This window comes from Pelodiscus sinensis, chromosome 12, assembly GCF_049634645.1.
Source record: "Pelodiscus sinensis isolate JC-2024 chromosome 12, ASM4963464v1, whole genome shotgun sequence".
In the NCBI taxonomy this organism is placed as follows: Eukaryota; Metazoa; Chordata; order Testudines; family Trionychidae; genus Pelodiscus; species Pelodiscus sinensis.
Window position 1 is genome coordinate 25,975,807 of NC_134722.1, and position 23,290 is coordinate 25,999,096.

The 23,290-nt window shown below is 45.2% G+C and overlaps 1 protein-coding gene across 3 annotated transcripts in view; it reads right to left on the reverse strand.

Moving 5' to 3' along the window:
- Window positions 1-23,290, reverse strand: part of LOC102460340 (V-set and transmembrane domain-containing protein 2B) — a 56,946-nt gene that overhangs the window by 19,071 nt on the left and 14,585 nt on the right. The window contains exons 4-8 of one of the 3 annotated variants that reach the window (XM_075940187.1): window positions 22,916-23,101; window positions 21,594-22,174; window positions 20,563-20,747; window positions 18,902-18,931; window positions 15,835-16,234 (exon numbers count right to left, since the gene is read on the reverse strand). In XM_075940187.1, coding sequence (XP_075796302.1) covers window positions 15,835-16,234; window positions 18,902-18,931; window positions 20,563-20,747; window positions 21,594-21,666 — 688 coding nt within the window. In that variant the 5' untranslated portion in view covers window positions 21,667-22,174; window positions 22,916-23,101. Of the gene's footprint in view, window positions 1-15,834; window positions 16,235-18,901; window positions 18,932-20,562; window positions 20,748-21,593; window positions 22,318-22,915; window positions 23,277-23,290 lie in introns of those variants that run through there. The other 2 variants (XM_075940185.1, XM_075940186.1) reach the window with 2 other exon arrangements.

The window sequence follows — 23,290 nt, forward strand, 5'->3', positions numbered from 1 at the left end:
ACAGCTATGAAATATCTTTAGAGAAACAGCCAACAAGGCACTCACTAGGGGAAAAAGTGTGGACAGAGGAATAAGAGTGTATGACATCTTTTTATGTGAAACTGAAAAAAGTTAAAAAAAATTAGGCTTCAGATTAGAAGCACTTGTAGATATACAAATGAAGAGTGCTTCCAAGGTTAGCAAAATGTGTTTTAGTTAAACTATGCTAGAGTATGTTTTACAATTGACTAATATGATAGACATAAAACAGCATCAAATTAATTGTTCATTCTAGTTAGATTAATCTTGAGGTTAACACCTGTCATGAGCACATTCAAATCCAGAATGCTGCTTCGTACCACTAATCTATGCAAATGTATGAGCAGGCCTCAACAAGTTACTGTAATCACTTGACATCATAACTAAATTTATTTTTTCCAACTGTGGCACAGTATTGCAAACGCACCAGCTTCTGTACAGAACACAGTCGCTGTTCTGCCAAACTGTTCTACTTCCCTGCTAACACAATTGCCTCCCAGCTGATGATAGCTTAGCAATAAAAAATACTTGGTTGTTAACTGCTATTGTGACAAATAATACTATTTTGCTGACACCCCCCCATTTTATTATTGACGGATTGAACAGCTTTGCCATTATCTAATTTAACAACACGTAGTAAATAGCAATTGTGAACATGTCACAATACTCACTGCTTTAGCAGAGCTAAATTAAAACCTATAATGAACTCATCTTATTACTAATACAGTCCTGTCAGACTCTGGTAAGTAAAGACAAACTACTGTCTTTATAGGACTATTATCAGACTCATATTCTAGCAGATGCTGTCATACTTTTGCTTTTCAACTACAAATCCCACTATAATAATCCTCTTTATAACTAGGTTTGTTTATTACATTCTTGGTTCCAAATGTTGGTGTTATGAAGTAGTTTAAGTGTAGTACTTTAAAGATTAGGGAAATACAATATTAAATATTACAACACAACTTATCCCTCCAAAAATTAATACATCATTAACTCTATATCAATATACTGGAGTCTTCAACTATCTATTACCAGCTTCTCTTGCAAGAAGTACTGACTGTGAACCAGTATTACATATTAGAGACTGATTTTGCAAAACCACCATTGGAAACATACACACAAAATTTGCGAAGTGTACTTGTTTGCATGCACAGAAACTTGCTTTTCCCCTACAACTTGCATAGGGCACAGACAGACATTTAGGCTCTTAGTTTTCCATCTGAAAATGACCATTTTTCACTTACAAATGGATACCTGGGCAAATATTGTTGATGCAAATGCAATTCAAAAAGCTCTTTCAAAATGTAGCCTACAATAGATTAGGCTCTCAAAAAATTTAACTTTGCTAGTACTTTTTCTTTATTACAATTTACACATAAATATATAAATAATGTCTCAATCCCTTTGTTCTAGTCTGGAGTAGGTTAGTATACTTTTGCCTACCCTCCATACAAGCATTGCATGTGAAGGTAATAAAATAAATCATATTTTTGTACAATAATTGACTTGGCTTAACTCATTTGTGCTGAAGACATTGCAGCAGAGTTCTTACTACTGACCAGTTTATGAACTAATGATATCACATTACAAAAAAGCACTTTCCCTCACTTGTCCCAACTGTAAACCAAGAGAATCCATAATGTGCCTAGGCTTTAAAAAAAATAAGTGATGTGTATTCAATGAGAAATTCCTTTTGCACTTTTATTACCCCATGACATTTTGGAGCTTATTCTGATTTCATTTATGCCCAATGTATCCTTATTTGTACCTAATTTGTATGAAAAGGTGATATAACCAAGATTTCATTTACATTGGCAATGGCAATAGTTAATCTCTTGGAATGTGGTATGTGACCTAACTAAAAGCACAAGGTGTACACATTGGAGAGCTGGAAAACTAGGCCAAATAAGAAGTTACAAAATTTGCCCTTTCCAAGTTACTTTATGAAAAACTGATGCATGAAGGTAAATTAGCTGTATTGAAAACTCTTGACTGTCAAGCACCAGCCCAGCCCTAGTCTGATTAACCTCAGCACAGCTTTAGACCCAAACTGCAGTCTTTGTCCCCAATTCCAGTTTCAAACTGAACCCAAATCCAATCTCAACAAAGGGCTTCCAACAAACCACAACAAAGGGCTTCTACAACAAATCTAAGTGTTCACAGCACTTTATCTTCCCTGCTCTGACAATTTGCCTTCTGCTTCCCAGTCCCCAAGTCCCAATATCCTCTCACATTGTCTGCCTCACCTCAATGGATTTGCTGATCCAAACTTTGTGGCTCCACAGTCATCTCAGCTCAAGGTCTGTCTATTTATATGCACTTCCCACCGAAGCAAGGAGGACTTTTGCATACGGAAGGACTGAAAAATTAGGCTCTTCCACTGGATATATAGGAACAAGCCAATGGGAATGGACTCAGACAATCTCTGAGTGCCTATTGGCTAGAAACAGCCAGCCAATAGGAGCTGAGAGATTGGCCTGGGGGGATGGGAACAGCACAAATCACTTTTCCCTCTCCGAGCTGAGAGCCACGTGGAGGGAGCAGCCTGCAGTTTCAAGCTGGGCTGCAGCAGGGAGGGAGCCAGCCTGCCTTGGGGTGCTGCAAGACTGCTGGCTTAGGCAAGCACCTCCCAGCCAGAGCCTACCTCTGGCACCATAGCCCGTCCCACATCCCAACTCCCTCCCCCAAGTCACCATCCAAACCTTCCCTAGGTCACAACTCCGTCCCAGACCCTGTACCTCCTCCTACACCTCTCCTCTAAGCCAGAACCCTCTCCTGCACCCAAACACCCTCCTAGACCCTGCACCCCATTTCCTGGCCCCAAGTCACCACCTGCACCCTCTACAGTCTTCACCCCTTTTTCCCCCTCCCAGGTCAAAGCTCCCTCCCAGACTTTGCACCATCTCCTAGTGTCCCTCCTCCAGGCCAGAATCCTCTTCTGCACCCACACTCCCTCTCTGACCCTACACCTTAATCCCCTGACCCAGGTCACAACCCCCTCTTTGCCCAGACTCCCTCTCAGACCTCACACCATCTCCTGCACCCCAGTCCCTTACCCCTTGCACTCTTCTGCACTCAACTACCATCCTAGACCTTGCACCCCCTCCACAGAAAAGTGCAGCCCTTGACCATTTTCCAAAATCTTGGAGTGGCCCCCTGCCAAAAATTGCCCAGCCCTGGCTTAGGGAAATAACTTGATTTTTTTCTTCCTTCCCCCTTTTCTGCCTTGTCTTTCAAAGCTGTACACTGTTTATGGCAAGGACTTTCTTTTACTGTGCATTTTTATAAACAAATGTAGAGTCTCTGGAATAATAGGGCTCTGATACGCATAGGGCCACTAAATGCTACGTCAATACAAGTAAAATCAAAACACAGATCCACTTCTGATAACATTAATGCTCTGTATGTTGTTGCACTTGTTCAGCCTGATTTTATTTTACAATTCTAATTTAACTCTTATTTTTGTAAAGTGAATTAAATGTTGGTCTTCTTTGCATTTTGGCGTCTATACACACATCCCCAAATAGTACAAGACAATTACAAGTTGAACCTCCCAAATCTGGGACTCTCTGGGTACGTCTACACTACATGCCTCTGTCGGCAGAGGCATGTAGATTTGTTTATTCAGCAAAGGTAAATGAAGCCGCGATTTAAATGATCGCGGCTTCATTTACATGGCTGCCGCGCTGAGCCGACAAACAGCTGATCAGCTGTTTGTCGGCTCGCCGCTAGTCTGGATGTTCCCCCCGTCGACATCAAAGCCCTTTGTCGGCAGCCCCATTATTCCTCGTGGATTGAGGTTTACCGGGGCTGCCGACAAAGGGCTTTGATGTCGACGGGGGGAACGTCCAGACTAGCGGCGAGCCGACAAACAGCTGATCAGCTGTTTGTCGGCTCAGCGCGGCAGCCATGTAAATTTAAATGAAGCCGTGATCATTTAAATCGCGGCTTCATTTGCCTTTGCCTACAACCCTAATCTACATGCCTCTGCCGACAGAGGCATGTAGTCTAGACACAGCCTCTGGTCTGGCAACATCTGTGGTCCAGCAGGATCATGGATAGTGCTGGACCAAAGAGTCCCTTAGGTGGGAGCAACGCAGAGCTAGGGAACCCCGGCTGGGCCAGGCAGCATCTTGAGAGCCCCATCACCCTAGCTGGGGAACCCCCGGTGTTAGTGGAGCGAGGTATCCAGGGATCCCTGGCCCCAGATGGGAACCCCCAGCATCAGCTGGTCCAGGTGACCGGGGAGTCCCGGACCCAGCCAGGGAACTCCTGGTTGCAGTGAGTCTGCTAGCAGCCAGATGGCTCCGGCCAGGAACCCTGGGAACCCCCCGGTGGCACTGGGGTGAGGCTGATTGGTCAGCCTGAAGCATGGCTGCTGCAGGGGGGTGGCTGGAATCCCCAGCACCAGTGGAACCAGACCTAGCAGTGGAGCGGAGAGGCCAGGTGGCCTCAGATGGGGAACCCCCAGCACAGCAGGGCTGGTGGTAGCCGGATGGCCCCAACTGGGAACTCCAAGCAACACTCTGCGGCAGCAGGGCCAGCAGAGGCCAAGCGGGCTCCGCTGGAAACCCCAAGAGACCCTGGGCCAGTGGGCGGGAAGCAGGGTGAGGAGTCCATGCTGGAGCCCGGGAGCAGTGTAGCCAGCAGGGGAGCACTAACCTCCCCTGGTCCAGCAAACTCCCTGGTCTGGGACAGCTCGGACCAGGGAGGTCCAACCTGTATTATCAAATCTTAGTAGTATGGCTTGCCTTACTTACAGGCTAAGTAACAATTTCCACATTGATTTAAATACTTTAAATAATCCACCTTAATGGCAGGCAAGCAGTAATCTCTCTAAATCTCATTAGATCACAGCTCTATTGCTTTATATATTCGTTTAAATAGAACAGATAATCTTCCATTTGACCAGCTAATATTTAACATATTATGCAAGAGTTTTACAACATCATTGGATCTATTCTCTTCTATATTTACAAAGCTGATCAGAAGTTTAAACTACATGCTATTTTTAACTACAGGCCAGAGATCCTGGAACTAGGAGAGCTGGGTAATACTGCTGCATTTCTCTTACTTGAAGTAGTTATACCAAATACCAAGCACATGGTTTCCATTTTCAGCATCTGCTCCCTCATAAAAATTGTTCTAGCACCCCTCCTACAAACTCCATATTATGGATTTCTCATTTAGCTCTGAGTCTGTCTCATGGAACAGTGTAGTCTTTAGAAAATGACTACTATAACAGCCACATTTAATCCACTTTTAAATCAATCAGAAGATAAAAAAGGGCCACATTTTGGTCCTTGAATGGACTCCCAGTGAAGTCTGCAAGCACATCTGAGGGCAGCACTTGATCTTAGAATTAAAACTGTTGGTGCATAGTAGCCAGGAAGACCTCTATTACTAACCTGAAACTGGGAAGACTCCTATTGCAGTGGGACCAGGAAGGGTCCCAAGTTATCCAACGTACAGTACCCATATCATGTCATCAACTTTTACACTGAACAGCCCATGGAAATAAACAGGAGCTCTTCTTAAAAACTGATGGCAACTATATCCCTGTGCTTGGGATCATTTCACTTTTATTCAATGACAAAACCCACATAACCTATTAGGAAGAGGGTTAGGTTAGGCCTTTTATAGCTACAAAATGGTTTGGGGCTTTTGGTAGTACAAGCATTCAACTGATGATGTTGTGCACATATTTAAGTGCAAATAACTGGACATGCATTAATTATATAGTACCATCGATGTGTTTTACAAAATCCAGAACAACAAAATATGATGTATGTAATTTTGCTGAACAGAATAGCTATGTGGGACAGATAGCACTTTATTACCTGACTAATGATACAATTAAAAGATAGACCTGCCACTCAATGGTCACACTTGCATTTCCTTTATTAAATGGCAATATTACCACAAACTCAATGGAGAACACACACATATTTCTTGTTTTAACATATTTTCTACGGTAATTATGATATTATTTATGGTAAAAGGACTACTTTCCACTACAATTGATTCAGTATGTTAGATCAATAATATTTAAGCTGCATCTATTGAAAATTAATGACTACTTTACAGGTTATTAAAATGGGACCAGTAATGGGACGCCTAACTTATTCAAGTAGTTGCATTAAAGCTCATAGATCCCCTCATGCAATAGGGCTTGCAAAGCAGTGACCTATAATATCACTTTTAACAGACATTTTATTGAGTTCATATTTAATGGGATTTGCTCCCTTCCTTCACAGTGCAGTTTCCTTTTATTCAGTTCACACCTTTCCTTGAAGATCTATAAATTTCCTTTACTCCCTGTTGATGCTTTTACATGCCCTCACTTGCTATCTTACCCATTAAAGGTCACCATCCTGCATTTTGAAATAAATTGGTAGTATTACTATGCTAATAAAATACTCCAGAGCACATCATATGCTGAACAGACCAAGACCCAGAAAGGTAACTGTGTATTTGGAGTAAAAGACACTAGGGGCACAGTGGGAAGACTTCAGAAACCAAAAGATATATATGCCCCTTCTGGATGCGTTGCCTATCACATCACTTACTGGTTTCCAATATAGAGCTATGTAGTAATGAGGTGGTATGTTTATAGCATAAAACTTCACAGTCTTTCTTGCCAACTTTGGCTTTAACTATTTAGTTTGGAATTTAGCCCAGGCAGCAATGCAGACAAATAGGTCTCTAGTTACTGTTGTTCTTCACAAACAGCACCAGTAGCATTTATGCTTCTGTAAATGATAGGGATGTTAAATTTCGATTACTGGGCTAATAGAATAGTCAATGCAATTTGCATTGACTATTCAATTAGTCAATAAGGGCACCTCTGCCTTTGAAATGTAGCAACAACCCCAGGACTGTTGCTACACTTCAAAGGCGAAAACACTGTGGGAATCATGGGGTCAGCGGGGGATTCAAGCAGTTGCTGCTGCTTTGAAGCACCTTGTCCTCTTCCCTGCCCTTTTCTGCCTCTTTCTGATAGAGAAAGCAAGGGGGGAGGGGAAAGCGACTAGTGTGTCGACTATCCGATAAGCATTTGCTTATCGGATAGGCGACTAGTTGTTCACGTCCCTAGTACATAGAATAGTCTTTCTTCATGGGAGGAATCCTCACTTTCCTCTTCTAGCTTCCCTTGTTGAAAGCCACCACATACCCTAGGGACAAGTTTGCAGTGCTCATGGGGAGTCAGAGCCCCGCAATGTGAGTTGTCACTTGTTTCTGTCAGCACCCACTGATTTACAGAAACTCTGTATTTCCACAGCTGTTGACCCTACTGAGCCTTTATAAACCAGCCTATGATTTGGTGTCTTGAGGGCTCATTCACCTCTGATCATAGAGGTTTGACTTGGACTGTCAGAGCTAAACAAACTGCCCTGAGTGGGTCAACTCAAAATAAGTTTATTGTCTGAGAACAAGACAAAGGAATAGAAGCCATTATTTATGAAAAAGCCTAGTTATTTATGAAAAAGCCTAGTTACTTCAGTCAAAATATCTACTAAATATCATCCATTAAAATATTATCAGAAGCCTTGCAGTGTGGTGCTGTTGCTTTACATTTTAGGAACTATTACGGTTTGTGCAAGCAGAGGTACAAGTAAGAGCCTTAGACTAGAGTGAAAAAGTTTTATATTTTTCTACAAAAAACAGACCAAACACCGGTAGTAGTAATGACAACCCCTCTCTCCCTCCCCCCCCCCCCAAGTATCTTGCCCTTGTGCCTTAGTTCTGAGCAGGGCCCACTTCATTCCAGTCAGTGACTCTCTACAGTAAAGACGGCACCAGCTGCAACTGTGTTTTTTAAGGTTGAGGGCTTCAGTTCACGAGAATTTGGACAACAACCACCAACTGTTTCACAAAGGCCACTAAACAGCCATCAGATAGCAATAGCTTTTGGTCACTATCAACCTGGAATGCATTAGAAAAAGCAACTAGTCCTCATATTACTAATCCCTTGAGTTTTATCCTGTATCTCCTTTCCATCCTGACATTTTATTATCATCATAAATCTAGGCTGATCCAAGTTGTGCACTACTATGGAAACTAACTGATGGAAGTAAATTTTGTCATTGGTGACTCTCTAGTAAAGTGGAGAGTCTTCACAAGACACCAGCACAGAATATAAAACACAATATATTCTCTACAGGTAGACACAAGCAATAGCTCCGGCACACTAGGGATGCAAAATCCCATATGATTAGTTAACCGGTTAAACAGTTTAATCAGATAAACAAGTAAGTGGGGATGGGAGGGGCTGCTCTAGCCCCCTTTGGTTAACCATAACTGGTAAACTGGTTAACCATTCACATCCCTACTGCACACCTTATTAAACAAGCACAATGACAACTAACAACTATCTATCTAAGCTCTATAGAGCCACCTCAACTTTCTCCCTGAAAGGTAACTAGCTTATATGCCACGGTGTGGCAGTGTTCATTGATGCTAGCCTAGGCAAAGAGGATGTCACAACAGCAAATCTTGGTTTAGCCTAACTGGTAAGCTGTTTATTGTGTCAAGTGTAACATGTATGATTACCTGCCCTGTGGGCGGGTGGTGTATGTGTGTGCATCCAGTGCAAGGCGCTCCTGACCCTCAGAGACCGAGTTCGGGCTTTGGAGGCCAGGGTGGCTGAAATGGAGGAGCTAAGGGAGGCAGAGAAGTATGCTGATGAGGCATTCTGGGACACTGTAGTACCGTCCCACCTCCAGTATAATAGCCCCAGCACTGTTAAGGAGGATGAAAGGCTCAGGGGAAGAGAGCAGTCAATGGGAGCAGAGGGAAACTATCCCATAGTTGGGACCCTCCTTCCAAAGGATGTTATGGTATCCTTTCACACTGAGGATACCTCTCCGGAGGAGGGAACGTCAGTTGTTAGGAAGAGGCAGGTGTTAGTAGTGGGTGATTCAATTGTTAGAAACATAGATAGCTGGGTTTGCAATGACTGGGAGAACCGTATGGTGACTTGCCTGTCTGGTGCAAAGGCTGCAGATCTCTCGAGGCATCTAGATAGACTTATGTGTAGTGCGGGGGAGGAACCAGTGGTCGTGGTACATGTAGGTACCAATGATGCAGGAAAGGGTAGGAGAGATGTCCTGGAGGCCAAATTTAGGCTGCTAGGAAGGAGACTGAAATCCAGGACCTCTATGGTGGCATTCTCAGAAATGCTTCCTGTTCCACGTGCAAAGCCAGGTAGGCAGGCAGAACTTCAGAGTCTCAATGCATGGATGAGACAATGTGTAGGGAGGAGGGATTTAGATTTATTAGGAACTGGAGACACTTTTGGGAGAGGGGGAGCCTATACAGGAAGGATGGGCTCCACCTAAACCAAGGTGGATCCAAACTGCTGGCACTAAATATTAAAAAGGTCGTAGAGCAGGTTTTAAACTAAGAGATGGGGGAAAGCCAATTGGTGTGGAGGAGCACATGGATCGGACGGAGACTTCTCTTAGAGGAGAGTCCATTGATGGAGATTCTCTAGTTGTTAGTCAGAAAGAGGGGAGAGATGATAAAGTATGGGCCAGATCAGACAAGCAACAATCACTTATACAAGAATCTAATACAACAGGGAAGGCAGACAAATAAACAGTGGCAATTTTTTAAAGTGCTTCTACACAAATGCTAGAAGTCTAAATAATAAAACGGGTGAATTAGAGTACCTTGTATTGAAGGAGGAGATTGACATAACAGGGATCACAGAAACCTGGTGGAATGAGGACAATCAGTGGGACACAATCATACTGGGATATAAAATATATCCAAAGGACAGACTAGGTTGTGTGGGTGGCAGAGTGGCACTATATGTGAAAGATAATGTAGAATAAAATGAAGTAAACAACTTAAATGAATCAACATGTTCCATATAATCACTATGGATAATAATTCTATGCTCTAATAAGAATATAGCAGTAGGGATATATTATCAACCACCTGACAAGGACAGTAATAGTGACGTTGAAATGCTAAGAGAGATTAGAGAGGCTATCAAAATAAAAAACTCAATAATAATGGGGGTTTTCAATTATCCCCATATTGACTGGGTACATGTCACCTCAAGACAAGATGCAGAGATAAAATTTCTCGATACCTTAAATGACTGCTTCTTAGAGCAGCTGGTACAGGAACCCAAAAGGGGAGAGGCAATTCTCGATTTAGTTCTGAATGGAGCACAGGATCAGGTCCAGGAGGTTACTATTACAGGACCGCTTGGGAATAGTGACCATAATATAATAACATTTAACATTCCTGTGGTAGGAAGAACTCCTCAGCAGTCCAACACTCTGGCATTTAATTTAAAAAAGGGGAATTACGCAAAAATGAGGAGGTTAGTTAAACAGAAATTAAAAGGTACAAGGACTAGAATAAAATCCCTGCAGGCTACATGGAAACTTTTTAAAGACACCATAATAGAGGCCCAACTTAAATGTATACCCCAAATTAAAAAACATAGTAAGAGACTTAAAAAAAGAGCGACCATGGCTTAACAACCATGTAAAAGAAGCAGAGAGAGATAAAAAGGCATCTTTTAAAAGGTGGAAGTCCAATCCTAGTGAGGTAAACAGAAAGGAACATAAACACTGCCAAATTAAGTGTAAAAATGTAAGAAGAAAAGCCAAAAAAGAGTTTGAGGAACAGCTAGCCAAAAACTCAAAAAGTAATAGCAAAATGTTTTTTAAATAAATTAGAAGCAGGAAGCCTGCTTAAAAAAAGTGGGTCCCCTAGACGATCGAGATACAAAAGGAGCAATCAAGGACGATAAAGCCATTGTGGAGAGACTAAATAATTTCTTTGCTTCAGTTTTCATGGCTGGGGATGTTAGGGAGATTCCCAAACCTGCACCATCTTTCTGGGTGATGAATCTGAAGAACTGTCCCAGATTGAAGTGTCATTAGAGGAACAAATAGAAACACTTAACAGTAACAAATCACCGGGACCGGATGGCATTAACCCAAGGGTTCTGAAAGAACTCAAAATGTGAAATTACGGAACTATTAACTATGGTTTGTAACCTATCCTTTAAATCAGCTTCTGTACCCAAGGACTGGAAGACAGCTAACATAATGGCAGTATTTAAAAAGGGCTCTAGAGGAGACCCCAGCAATTACAGACCGGTAAGTCTAACATCAATACCAGGCAAATTAGTTGAAACAATAGTCAAGAATAAAGTTGTCAGACATGTAGAAGAACATAATTTTTTGGGCAAAAGTCAACATGGTCTCTGTAAAGGGAAATCATGTCTTACTAATCTATTAGAGTTCTTTGAAGGGGTTAACAAACATGTGGACAAGGGGGATCCAGTAGATATAGTATACTTAGATTTCCAGAAAGCCTTTGACAAGGTCTCTCACCAAAGGTTCTTGTGTAAATTAGGTTGTCATGGGATAAGAGGGAAGATCCTTTCTTGGATTGAGAACTGGTTAAAAGACAGGAAACAAAGGGTAGGAATAAATGGTAATTTTTTAGAATGGAGAGGGGTAACTAGTGGTGTTCCTCAAGGGTCAGCCCTAGGACCAATCCTATTCAACTTATTCATCAACGATCTAGAGAAAGAGGTGAGCAGTGAGGTGGCAAAGTCTGCAGATGGTACTAAACTGTTCAAGATAGTCAAGACCAAAGCAGACTGTGAAGAACTTCAAAAAGATCTCACTAAACTGAGTAATTGGACAACAAAATGGCAAATTAAATTTAATGTGGATAAGAGTAAAGTAATGCACATTGGAAAAAATAACCCCAACTATACATACAATATGACGGGAGCTAATTTAGCTACAACTAATCAGGAAAGAGATCTTGGCGTTATCGTGGATAGTTCTTTGAAAACATCCACGCAGTGTGCAGTGGCAGTCAAAAAAGCAAATAGGATGCTAGGAATTATTAAAAAAAGGGGTAGAAAATAAGATGAAGAATATCTTACTGCCCCTATATAAAACTATAGTATGCCCATATCTTGAATACTGTGTACAGATGTGGTTTCCTCACCCCCCAAAAAATATTTTGGCATTAGAAAAGGTTCAGAAAAGAGCAACTAAAATGATTAGGGGTTTGGAATGGGTCCCATATGAGGAGAGCCTAAAGAGACTGGGATTTTTCAGTTTACAAAAGAGGAGACTGAGGGGGGATATGATAGAGGTCTATAAAATCATGAGTGGTGTGGAGAGGGTGAATAAAGAAAAGTTATTTACTTGTTCCCTTAATAGAAGAACTGGAGGACACCAAATGAAATTAATGGGTAGCAGGTTTAAAACTAATAAAAGAAAGTTCTTCTTCACACAGCATGCAGTCAACCTGTGGAACTCCTTGCCAGAGGAGACTGTGAAGGCTAGGACTATAACAGAGTTTAAAAAAGAGCTAGATACATGAATGGAGGTTATGTCCATAAAAGGCTATTAGCCAGGCGATAAGGAATGGTGTCCCTGGCCTCTGTTTGTCAAAGGCTGGAGAAGGATGGCAGGAGACAAATTGCTTGATCATTGTCTTCGGTACACCCCCTCTTGGGCACCTGGCACTGGCCACTGTCAGCAGACAGGATACTGGACTAGATGGACCTTTGGTCTGACCCAGTATGGCCATTCTTATGTTCTTATGTCTGAATGGCAACCAGTGTTCCCTGTAAACTGAGAGCTTGGGGAGTCACCCACTAGAGATTTAGGCACTGCCCAACTGATTAAAAGAGCATCATAGCCAGCAGCATGTGTTTCTACTGGTGGTGCACATCCACACATGCGTCGGTGCACATAAAACATTTATTCCACTCATGAATGGAAGAAAATAGAGGGAACATTGATGACAACTCTCCCTGACAGAATTACAAGACCCTTTTCTGCATTCCCGCCACCTCTTCTGTGATTTAAATGAGCCCATTATCTCCATATCTGGCTGCAGCTATTGTGGGTTTTTTGGGGGGAAATTAATCCAGTCTAGGAATGATGTAGCAGTGACACATCCCCTAACAACCCGCATGTAAAAATCAGGATAGACAGCAATTTAGATAATCTAGGCAACAGATCTTGCCCTAACAGACACAGCTAACATGTTCTCTTGGCTGCACATACTCATGCCCATCTGTTAAGGTGGCACTGTGCCAATTACAATTTGATCAGACTGTTTTATCAGGACATATGCACTATGCAAGTGTTGACATAGATGGGAAGGATGCATAAGAGTACATATCCTAAATGAGACTTCTTTTATATAGCAAGACCCTTCCTTTCATCAGTACTGGAATATTGGGATCACAAGACTTTAATCCTCTACATCTCTGTTAAACTTAGATCAACATGGAAAAGAGAAATATGGAAAATAATATGCAAAGTCAATTTTGGCTTCTAAAATGCAATCTACATGCTTAATGGAAAAGAATGGCTCACAGGCATTCTATTGTTCCAGTTTAATTCCCTGTTATCACGGTCAGCCAAGGGAGTATCTACAACCAATTGTATATATGGAAAGGTTTAAGAAAGAATATTTTCATTTATCTTGAAAAGTCAATATTAGACAGATGGCCTCTTCACTAGCCCAAGTGGCCAGTCAATAAAACAATACCCAATATTTTTTCATATGGTACAAAACAAAATGCAGATCTTACAGGAAAACAGACATAGATAAAAATCACAGAACACAGATCATCTGTGCCGCCCAACTGATTAAAAGAGCACCACAGCACTGTATGAGACACATACAGTTCCTGGATAGTAATAACTGACATGATTGGTTTCAGTTGTGTGATTCAAAGCCTGTATATATTTGATGCATGGACATAAATGGGAATAAAGAAAGGTGTGCATTTCCATTTCAATATGAGTCTCCTTCCAAGAACCGTCTCCAGTGAGAGGACCTTAATTCTTTTTTTGAGTATACTCAACTGTTAGTAACATATCATAAGCATCCTTACTTATTCTACATCATGTAAAAGGCGGTGGCTAAGACATGAACTAAACACAGCAAAAATAATAGTGATTTTTTGACAGTTTTCACAATTCAGGATTTTAGTACTTGGACAAAAAGGGACAGACCCTGCTACCACCAAAGTAAATGGAATTTTACAACTGACATCCCTGGGAACAGGATTGGACCATAACACACTAATAATTACTGTGTTTGAAGAAATTAACGTAAAGGCTGCTCAGTGTTTGCTTAGAATTCCAAATTTTGTTAAAAAGAAATGGTAGTATAATCAAGTTGACATTCTAAAAGCTAAAATGTAAAATCCATTGTACTGCAGTTGATATTTAGATTTCTTCTGTCCAAATTCTGCACACTGGTCTATTTGGGGACAACGGGTTGCTCATACAGGTCAGGTTGTAGCATTGCGGCTTTAAGACCTCCGTAGAAAAATTGTAACATTTTACTTTATGAATATTGTTACCACTCAACCCGCCACCCCCAAAAAACCCACACAGATGTTGAACATATAAGATTTTGTAGTTTATACCTATATAAAAAGCTCTGGTTTCTATCCTAGCCCCAATAGAGTTCCCTACATAACTCTCATCGACTTTAAAATAGTGCAGGACTGAGTCTTAAAACTTGATCCTTTCAACGCTTAAATATATAAATACATTTATTCATATAGTTAACTATTTGTAGAATTGGGCCCATAGCTTTACTACCTTAATTACATTTCTTTCTACTGCAGATCTTCACTACTATATTTTAATAAAGGCAACAAATTTACATTGTTTATAATGTTATCATCACAGAGACAATCTGGAGTCCTTTATTGCCACTTGGTCCATTCCACCACTCCCATATGTAAAGGTTTTAGTGCCATTTAAAAAGGCCTTCCCTTTAATTCAGTCAGAATTGTCACTCCCATTCTATCCATTACTCTCAATAAAAAATGTCTACTATTATCTATGGAAAGATAATCCATGAAGCCTTAAAGGACAACTGGAACATCCACTGAACTAAAAGGTAAATGTTTGTTTTATGTAATATCGAAAACAAACACCCGTAGAAGAGTCCAAAAAACTCCCTCTTGTAGATACGAAGACTAGGCCAAAAGTGACTGCAATACTGGTGGCAAGTAGTGGAGTTTTCCCCTTTAGGAGAGGATATCATTTGCTGTTGTCAGTAAGAAAGGAAACTGATGTAGCCACAAGCAAACAACCCAATCCTCAAAACCTCCCATTCGCCACCCATTCATTCATCTAGGGCCCACACTAGCAGCCTGTTTTCTTAGCTTAGGATGCGTCTAGACTGCACCTTTATTCTAGAATAGCGGCTGTTATTCCCAAAAATATATATTAGCATCCACACAGCAATTGTGTTATTTCGAAAGAAAATCAAAATAATGGAGGGCTTTTTCTGACCAAAAGGCTCTGTTGGAAGAGGGTGTGGGTGTGGACGTTCCAATGCTGATATGTCAAATAGCTCCTTACCAGGGCCATTCTAAGCTATTCCGCCTCAGTGCCTCCTGGGGCTCTGAATCAGGGTAGTGCGCCTACATTAGTGGAGCCTGCCTTGGACTAATTGGAAGCGTGGTCACACTGTTCCAAAAGTAGCTATTCCGGAAGATGTCCCCAATAGCTTTTTCCAAAAGAAGCTTACAGTGCAGACCTGCCGGTAGAGGAGTTTTGGCTGGTGCACGTGGAATGATCAGAAGGGAAAGGAGCGGGGCAGAGCCCCACGAGTCCCCCAAATACGAACACCCCGGGTCACACGTTATGGCAGGGCCACTCTTATGGCCTTTTATTTCTTCCTGCCAAATGAGGCGGCCACAGCGGCCCGCGCTCGGCTCCCGGCGCTGCCCCTCGCGCCCAGCTGGGTGTCGCTGCGCTGCCGCGCGCTCGCACCTACCTGACCCGTGCTGCTGGCGGAGGATGGCGGCCCTGCCAGGCGGGGGCGAGGCCGAGGAGGCCGCCGCGGTGGTGGAAGCGGCTGCGGAGGCGGAGGCAGCCGCGGCCCCAGCCCCCTGGGGCGGCAGCAGGCGCTTCTCCAGGCCGGGCTCGGCGGTGGCCCTGCTGGCCGGGCTGTACCTGCGCGGGCCGCTGCTCTGGATGTGCGACACCGCCTCGGCCGCCTGCATGTCGGGCGGGGAGAAGCGCGACAGGACCCGCAGCAGCGCCTGGGCTTTGTGCTCCTGGGTCTCGTCGTCGCTGTAGTCCGACACCCGGCACTCGTACACGCCCTCGTCCTGCCGCCGCACGCCGGACAGCCGCAGCCGGTGCGAGATGTCATTGCCCTGGACCCGCACCGTCTGCAAGAGACCACAGCCCGCGGGCCGGTCACTGCCCTGCGCTGCCCGCCGGCGGCCAGCGCCGCGCCCCCGCGTCTCCCCCCCGCGCCTGCCCCACTGCGCCCCTCCGCGGCTCCTTCTGCGCCTGCCCCTCTGCACCCCTCCCCCGCATCTCCCCCCGCGCCCGCCCCACTGCGCCCCTCCGCGGCTCCTTCTGCGCCTGCCCCTCTGCACCCGTCCCCCGCATCTCCCCCCCCGCGCCCGCCCCACTGCGCCCCTCCGCGGCTCCTTCTGCGCCTGCCCCTCTGCACCCGTCCCCCGCATCTCCCCCCCTGCGCCTGCCCCACTGTGCCGCCCCGCATCTCCCCCCCCGCGCTTGCCCCACTGCGCCGCCCCGCATCTCCTCCCCGCGCCTGCCCCACTGCGCCCCTCCGCGGCTCCTTCTGCGCCTCCCTCTCTGCACCCCCCCCTCATCTCCCCCCGCGCCTGCCCCACTGCGCCGCCCCGCATCTCCTCCCCGCGCCTGCCCCACTGAGCCCCTCCGCGGCTCTTTCTGCGCCTGCCCCTCTGCATCCGTCCCCTCATCTCCTCCCCACGCTTGCCCCATTGTGCCTCCCTCATCTCCTCCCTGCTCCTGCCACACTGCTGACCCACTGCACTCCTCCATCTCTTCCCTGCACCTGCCTCCCTCCCCCTATCTCCTCCCCAGCCTACCCCATTGTGCCCCCTCATCTCTTCCCTGTGCCTTCCCCATTGCGCCTGCCCCCACTGCACCCCCTGCACCTCCTCCTGACTCCTGCCCCACTGCATTCGTCCCCGCATCTTCTCCTCACACCTGCCCCACTGCACCCCTCATCTCTTCCCTGCACCTGCCCCACTGCAACCCCTGCATCTCTTCCCCGCGCCAGCCCACTCCACCCTTGCGTCTCTGCCCCAGTGTGCCCCATGTATCTGTCCCTGTATCTGCCCCAAAGCATCTCTCTACTTGTACCTTTCCCCTGCCTCAGCCCTCAAGTCTGCCCCTCCTGGAAAGTAATGCACCTCCCCTCCAGCTTGCTGCACTCATCACCTCTAAGAAATTAGTGTATCTTCCCACTTAGCATCTGAGATCACCCCAGCTCCTCTCCAAAATCAAATCATTCTCCTTCTGTAAACCAACCTTCCAGTCCCTCCTTGAAATAAATTAGTCTCCCTTCCACAGTTACCAAATCACTGAATCTATCCCAGGCCTTACAAAATCAACTTTATTAAGCAATGCATATTCCCCTCAAGCATCAAGCTACTGAATCCACCAATTCCAAACAATGCACTCAAAAGGGAGGACACTCTCCACCCCACCCTCAGCTCCAAATGTAAATGAAACTCTTTCCTTCTCTCCCAGGAGTCAAACACAAAACCACACAAACCATTGTGCTCAGTCTCACCCCATTACCTTCCATAAATAAATACTGTAAGCATGGCACCCCTTATGTAAAGAACCCGGCCACCAATTCAAGTTCTTCCCTTCCAAACTAAAGGCATCTCTCCACAGAACTCTAATAATGAGTCACTAATCCTGTCCCTCTCTTCCCAAAGTTCATACATAGAGCCATCTTTCTAAATTTATTTTTAAAATGCTAATCATCCTGCCCTCATCCTTTTTTAAAATGAAAGACATCTCCCATCTAAATTTCAGCATCCTGCCACTAATCCTCCAACTGTCTTTCTAAAAAAGAATCTGAATGGTAATCTTCCCTCCAAAATGAAACACCACCTTTCCATCTAATCCTTCCAACTCAAACACCTCGCCTGCTAAAAAGAATGAATTTCCTCTGTTACCTCTCCAAAGCAGAACATATACCACCCAACCACTTCCCCTACCCTTTTAAATCCACACAGCTTAACTGATGTATCTCTCCTTATGTCCAAATCCACCACAAAATACCCATATACCTTCATGTGGAATCGTCAGACTACAGCCACCATCCCCAATTCTGACACACTAGCCATTATCTAGTGTCTTCTATCTTCAGATTTCCCTGTTACAAACATGGGATGAAGGATCAAATCCTGCTGGCTTTACTGATTGCCTTTAATTTCGGTGGCACTATTAGCCTATGAATTAAAGATCTCATCCTACAATCTTACTCCCAGTGTGTAATTGTTGCAAGAGTCTCCCTACTTTCCGTAACACCCTTTTCTTCTCTGGCTAGTCTGTCCAGGTGGAAATAGAAGAAGGACAGTGATGGAATTAAAGCAAAACAAATAAAAGGGCCTGCTCTTGCGCCCATTGAAACCAGTGCCTGGATCAGGCCCCAAATCAACAGAAATAAGATGTAATGTGCTATAAAGAAATTTCACATTGCTGGGGAAGTGGGTTTTCAGGGACAGAGGCAGCTGAACGAAAAGCATAGTTATCTTGACCTGACCTCCAGTACTTTTCAAGGGAGATCAAAGAAAGGGGGGAAAAACAAATAAAACTGGACAATTAAAATAGCAATGGATGGTAACATTTTGATGGAGATATGACACACACAATGTACTCAGTAGGACACCCACTCATGGTGCACACACACCCTCTCTCAGCTCCAAAAGTAAATTTATTGCTCCAGGGTTCAAACTGGCTGAAATCATGGGGGGAGGTAGGAGGTCATAAAGCCAACATATACATATAAAAATTGTGCACCACTCAGTTTGATCCACACTTACGCTGATTTTAGTTGCATCCTTATTTGTTACCTAAAAAGCAGAGAGGGAAATATATTAGACTAGACTCCTAAAGCATATTAACATTATTATAAGCACTCACATGCCCACTTAAACAGATGGTCAGACAGATCTTTAGAGCAACTTTTATAACTTGTTTCAAACTGGTGGGAGAATTGGATTTGATTTAATCATTTGGTGTTTGAAGAACAGGATTGCTTTGGTAAAATTTAACTGTACCTATTAGATGCCTGTAGCAAAAGTTTTGCCATTGCTAAGAAATATATGTATGCAGAAGAATGTTTGCTCCTTGTATAAACAAGGCAGTAGTCATTATAAAAACATCATTTAAATTGGAAATAGTCATTGTAAGCAGTAGTGGGTTTTTTTTATGGCAGTGCAGAGTTGTGCATGGATGTGACTTGGGAAGGCCAGACCCTGAATTGCTTTAGTGCAGGAATGACGTCCCTAAACAGCACAAGATCAGATGCAGCTCATCAACTTTTGGATCCGATTATTTCCTTGTTACAATCAACTTTATTGAAAAACTAAATGATGCCTCTGATCTCTCTGATGCGCTTTCTATCATTTCCCAGGCATTCCTTGTCACCATTTATTGTAAAAGCACCTTACAGTTATATATAAGGTTAAAAGACGACATTTAGATCCAAGTGATTTATTTCCCTCTCATGACAACTGACTTACATTTCTCCCAACTAGACTTCATCGCATTACTTTGGAGTGTATATGCTTTGCATCTATATTTGATCTTTGCAAGAAAACAAATCTTCTATATAGAGGGGACCTGGTGTAAGGATTACAGGCTCCTCGAGGAGTATCATCAAGCTTAATGGCTCTGTGGTCAGAAAAGGTCGTATGCTGTATACTTTAGAAATACACATTTTGGAACCCTTGCTCAAGACTTCTCTAATATTTAACTTTGTTTATATACTGGGCAGCATTATGTTGCCAATAAAGGATGTTGCACCAAGATCTAGGCTGCAGAATAAACTGGAGTGTCAGGAAAATGCAGCCTAGAAATTAAGACTGGAGTTTCTATTTGAGCCAAGAGGCCTTTGGTGGGTTAAGAAAGAATACACAAGATTTAACCTGGTCTCCTTAATACATGTTAATCACTTCATCTGAATATGTAAATAAATCATCCAACTGCAGAACTGTCCTTCAGAATCTCCAGCTAGAAGCATTTCACCCTCTCCTCCATCTGTTCTTATTAATCATCTACACAGAGGATCTCATCTTGTTTAATCAACCTTTCCCACGTTTACTCGCAGTGATTTCCAGCTTGGTTCAGCATAACGCAGTTTTCTCAGTTGCCTCCTGTTTATCCCCGCTTTGTAATGTAATACAATAAACCCGTTTAGAGCGGCTCTCTGGCTGCGTCTTAACGATGGAGCTTGCAGTGAGATGTTGATGGTTCTTTAAGAACATATTTACAATCCCCAACGTGCTGTCAGATTTTCTGGGGAGAATGACTAAATACTATTCTGTCCTCCTGTCCCCTATTCTACTTGGGTTTCCTGCCTGCTTCACGGTAGGTCACAGGAGAAGCTCCTTTCACTTGCAGTGTTTGTTAGCTTTATTTTAATCACATTCTGAGCATGTTGCACTTAATGAATATGTACGTTTCCGTGGCAATTTGTTACCTTGCTTCTGCTGCCAGGGGCACTGATGGCTAATTCATGGGCAAGTTCTCTGGCTGGTTCTTTAAGGTACCACCACTGGATTTCCAAGGAGTAAGAGGTGGATCCGCTGGCCCGAAAAGCACAAGGCATCTCAATATCATCTCCCTCCCTAACAGTCACATCTTTGGGAACTTCAGTAAATGTAGCTGGGAGGAGAAGATAGAATTACAAGGGCTGGTTAACAGGAGAGATTAAGAGACAAGATCAGTCTGGTTCATCGTAATCTGATCCGCGATAACTCGAGGTCTAAACGCTGTCAGGCAAATGAGTGTCTCGCGTTTCAGCAGTTAAGGAACCAGCCCAGCAGCCCGAAGGGAACACAGGCGAGCTTGGTTCTCCACTCCGCAGCCTGGGCACCCACCTACTGGTGCATCAGAAGCGCCAGTGACAAAGGAGACAGCTCTGTGTCGAGTGCCTCACAGAAAAGCCCCTCTCCGAATACGAGGGGACTGCTGTTCAGATTCCAGGGCAAAAATCGCTCTCACAAATGACTGCCAACACCTGCATAATACAAATCGCCATTCTCTGAGCAGCCCGTTAGCGCTTGCAGAAGAGTGCAGGCAGACAGCAATCCCGCAACCCATGGTGTGCTCTGTACCTTTTGGCTTCAGAAAACACCTCCCCCCGCCCCGCCACTATGACCATCTGCAATTGCCAAAGCGTCAACTCGCTTTCCTTGTCTGTATAAAGCCCCCCCCCCCCCCAACAACAAATGCTGCATAAACAGTAAAGTTCTCACACCACAAAGGAGCAAGCCAGGCACGTCTATAGAGCTCAACACCGATTTTTGACAGGAGCAAGGATTTGAGACTATATAACAGATTTTTTTTAGAAGAATAACGTTTTACCGAGTCAAAAATACTGATCCCCTAGCTACTAGTCCTTCCCACCCATCTTAGAATTCGCCCCGCACGGTTCCTTTGGCTACCTTTCCAGTAAGCTGTCTTTGGGGTGGCTGTCTGCTAGGGAGATACAGAAAGTTTGCTACTTACCGTTTACTATGAACAGCAGGGGTGCATTTAACATCAGGTAACAAAGGGCGCTGAACAGCCCTCGATTTCCCATTTCATATATGTAGACTTCAGGGTGGAGGGCAAGCCGAGAATTTAGCCTGACCAAAACGCAGCTAAGAAATCTTCAGTCCCATTGCAAAGAGAAGACGTGTCTCTGACACTACGACTGTTTCCAAAAAAAGAAAAGCAAACAGTCTCCACGCTAACTTAAAAAAAAATAACGTTTGGAAGCAAGTATAAAATCCACAGCCAGCCGATCAAACGCGCTGTCGGGTGGAAGCGTAGTTCCTGAGGATGAAATTCGGAATCTGGTCTCGGGTATTTTCCCCCACTCGATTCTACCCAACAGTAAACGGGATTCAACTTCCTTGTGTTGAATAGGATTTCTTGCTGTCCAGAAGCAGGGAAAGGATCCTGGGCTCCCCTCCAAGACCCATCACAATGGCAAGTGTGGCTCAGATTTGAAAGGAAGGTCTAATGAGGCGGCAAGGATTATTCTCTTCCCTCTAAAGCTGGGGAGCAATCGATACGTTCCTGTTTGTGGCCCGGGGTTTCTCTGCCTGCGGTGGGGATGGCTACAGTCAGGAGGCGCTTTGGCAGTCCAAATCCGCCGTTTGCTTGGCGTGCGATGTGCAGTCCAGACCGGGAACTAAACCAAAGGGTCCCCCCTCCCCCCAACTCTCAAACCAACACGCTCTTCGACCTGTAAGAGGAAATTTCACGAGCTGACGTTCCAGCGTAGCGCAGCGGTAACACCGGTCCCTACCATGCAAAGGGAATTGGACCACTCGGACTCTTTCCCCATTCCCCGCAGCCACGCGGCTGAGTAGAAAGCGCCCCCAGTTTGTGTTTATAATCTCTCAAACAAGGCAGGACAAAACCAGACAAAATCCCTGCCTGGCCCCGAACCCCTCCTACTGCCCACCGCGTCCGCTCGCCTGGGGTCTTGTTACACGTTTGCTAGCGCGGGCACCGGGCTCGGGGGAGGGGGAGATTTGCTACGCGAGTCTGTTCACTGCTCCCCTCTACTCCCACCGCAGCGCTTACACCATCGGCATCCGGAGTGGAGGGAGCCACCCGACCCACAGGAGAGCACGGGGGGGGGGGGGGGGGAGTGGAAGGAGGAGGGACGCCTGGAACAGCTACAAGGAAAGTTGGCAGCAGCTGGAGAGATGCTGGCGAGGCTGGCCCGGCTTTCTGCCCGCCAAGGCTGGAGAGCACCCGGCTGGGAACTCCTCTGCGCACCCCCGGGCTGGGCGCGGTAGCCTCCAAACCCCACAGCCACGAGCTCAGCGCCTTACCTCGGGCTCAAGCCATCTCTCCCGCCGCGGGCCAGGGGCGGCCGCCGAGCCGGGGGGGGGGGGGGGGGGAGGCGCGGGGAGAGGGCGCCGAAGTGCCCGGTGCCCTGCCGAGCGCACAGAGCGAGCGACGGCCCAGGGCGCGCAGGGGGGTCCGCAGCGAGCAGGTGCCGCTCCCGGAGCCGGGGGCTGGGGAGAGACAAACTAGTTGATTCGGATCAAGGCAGGTTTCCGGTTGGGCCCCGGGCCGGGAGGGGGCGTTTCCTGCCCTCGGCCCGGGAGAAAGCCCATCCCCGCGCCAAGTCTCCCGCCGGCTGCGGGGGCGCCGCTGACACTCTGCAGAGCGAGCCCGGGGCAGCCGCCAACGCAGCCGGGGTC